This window comes from Eumetopias jubatus, unplaced genomic scaffold, assembly GCF_037043125.1.
Source record: "Eumetopias jubatus isolate StellerSeaLion01/CBP00866 unplaced genomic scaffold, mEumJub1_p1.0 scaffold_11, whole genome shotgun sequence".
Classification (NCBI taxonomy): Eukaryota; Metazoa; Chordata; class Mammalia; order Carnivora; family Otariidae; genus Eumetopias; species Eumetopias jubatus.
Window position 1 is genome coordinate 39,353,961 of NW_028274817.1, and position 2,480 is coordinate 39,356,440.

General features: G+C 58.0%; 1 protein-coding gene across 1 annotated transcript; it reads right to left on the reverse strand.

Annotated features, from left to right (window-relative positions):
- Positions 1 to 1,586: 1,586 nt before the first annotated feature.
- CLDN2 (claudin 2) lies at positions 1,587 to 2,279 on the reverse strand. Its single transcript, XM_028089765.2, has one exon. It carries the CDS (start codon positions 2,277 to 2,279, stop codon positions 1,587 to 1,589), a length of 693 nt encoding a protein of 230 aa, XP_027945566.1.
- Between the last annotated feature and the right edge of the window lie 201 nt (positions 2,280 to 2,480).

A 2,480-nucleotide genomic window follows, 5' to 3' on the forward strand; every position in this document is an offset into this window, starting at 1 on the left:
GGGGATGAGGGAAAATGCCTTTGGTCTATCTGTGACTCCCACCACCACCCCCACCCTGGGGAAATGGAGCATTTCCACACCTTGGAGCTGGAACTGTCTGCCTGGGAGATATTCTCCACCGCCCCACCCCCCGCCCCCGCCCCCGGAACTGAACTTCCAGGCAGCGGCTCAGCTCTCGCTCAGATTGGGGCCACAGCTCCTTGGGCGTTATTGCTCTATGCCAAAGCCCTCAGATGCCTTCTAGCAACTCGGAGGTGTCTGGCGAAGGATGGCGGGGCACATCTGAAGGGTGACAGGGGGCCCACCGGGGGCTGTCGTCTCTCAGAGGTTCTGTAGTGCTCTGTGGGGAGACCCTGGGGGACTGATCGCAGTCTTCGGGCTGCTTTTCTTTTAGGTCTGAAGACCGTCTGGGGAAGCCACCTCTCTCTGCCCGATAGAAACACCCACTGGAGCCACCTCACATGCCCACCCAGCTTCTTAGAGACCCTAGTTCTTACTCTTTCTCGGGCCGCATCAAGGAGTGGTCTCCGCTAAGGAGCCCCAAGGCTCTCATGCAGTCATCCCCCAGCCAAGAGCCATCTCTAGAAAAGCCAGGTTCCCCTTCCTGAGGAAACCACCGTGTAGGACCCGCAGCCTTGTTTCTTAGCAGGGGGTCAGGTCAGAGGGAGGCAGGGGCTTCGGTGAAAGTTGGGGCTGCAGCTCCTGAGGCAGTTCCTCAGCGGCATTAGCATCCACTGCTGCCTTGAGCTACCACCCTATCTTCTTTCTTTGTGCTTTCCCCTAGCAGGAGCGGGGGTGGCTAGATCCCCAACCCACAGTGGGAGGGAATTCCAGGAAATGCCCCGGGCCTGTGAGTCAGGTCTTTTTTTGGTCCTTGGCCGCCTTCCCTCCCTCTCATCCTGCACCCGGTTGCTCTCTGTTCCCTCGGTACCGCGGGGTGGTTTTATTTCAGTCCATGCACAAACCAGTCTGAACACTGTGGAGTCATAAGAACAATGGGATGGATGCTCTGGGCTCCATTACTGGCCAGTTTCTTTGGAGAGAAGCTTGGGAGGTTGGTGAGAGCCATGCCCATAAAGGCCACCACCCCTCCTTACCCCCACCTCACCCCAGCAATGAGCTAAGAGCCAGCATGAGCCAGAGGGAGGGTCTTTGATCACAGAGAGGGTTAGTCAGTGGGATGCAATTAATGCGTGGGTTTGGGGACGGACCGCGGGTCAACCAAAAGGCCGAGGGGAGCCTCTGTGGCATGGCCTAGGCTAAGGGGTGGAGTTTGGAGTTAGGGCTGGGGACTCGGACTGGGGTGGGGGTGAAGGGAGATTGCAGGGCTGTGGGCAAGGTGAAGGAAACAGAAAGGTTGGCTCGGCAAGCATCTTGACAATCCACCCTACATGCTGTCACACCAGTTCCGGTTTCTGCCTTCCCTCGATCCAGCGGCCAAAGTCAGTCTATCCTCAGCAGCACCTGACATGATCCAGTGCCAATGTCCCTCACCTGTGGCCCCGGGGGATGGGGGTGTGGGCTCTGTCCACTGGTTTTCACAGACCCAGCCCCCGCCCCCCACCCAAGCTCTGGCCCCTGGTTCTTCACACATACCCTGTCAGGCTGTAGGAGTTAAACTCACTCTTGACTTTGGGCGGTTGACCAGACCTTGGGGAGCCCCTAGTTGCGAGGGGCTGGGCCTGGTAGGAATCGTAGTAGTTGGAGCGATTTCCCTGGAATGGGCAGGAAAAGCAGAGGATGATTCCAGCCACCAGGGAGAACAGGGAGGAAATAATGCCCAGGTAAAGAGCCTCTCCGATCTCAAATTTCATGCTGTCAGGTACCAGTGGGGAGTAGAAGTCCCGCAGGATCCCATGAAGATTCCAGGCAACTGGGATGAAGCCCAGGAGGCCTCCGAGGATGAAGAAGACTCCGCCCACCACCGCCAATCTGTCCTTGGCTCGGGAGTCCTGGCAGAAGACTGTGCATCTCATGCCCACCACAGAGACAATGCAGGCCAACGAAGAGACCGCACTGGATGTCACCATCATGGCCTGGGCAGCCTGGATGTCAGCGGGCAGGCCTAGGAGTGTGCTGTAGATGTCGCACTGGGTGATGCCTGTGCTGTGTGTGGCACACTCCATCCAGAGGCCCTTGGAGAAGCCGACCGCCGTTACGATGCTGGTACCAACGTAGGAGCTCGTTCTCCAGCTGGGAAGCAGCATGGCCACCAGGGTGCCCATCAGCCCCAGGAGGCCCAGGATGTAGCCTACGAGTTGGAGGCCAAGAGAGGCCATGGCAGACCTCTCAGCAGTAGCGTCGTCGGGGCCTGCTCCCTTGCCTTCGGGCTGTGGTTCTTGCTCCTTGGATCCTGGCCTCTAATCCTTCATTTCAGAGTGTCTGTAAGCGGGCCGATTTCTCTCCTCCTTACAAGTGTCTGTGGGTGGCCACAAGCAGGCTCAAGAAGGCATCTAGAAGGCCTAAAAAAAAAAATCCAT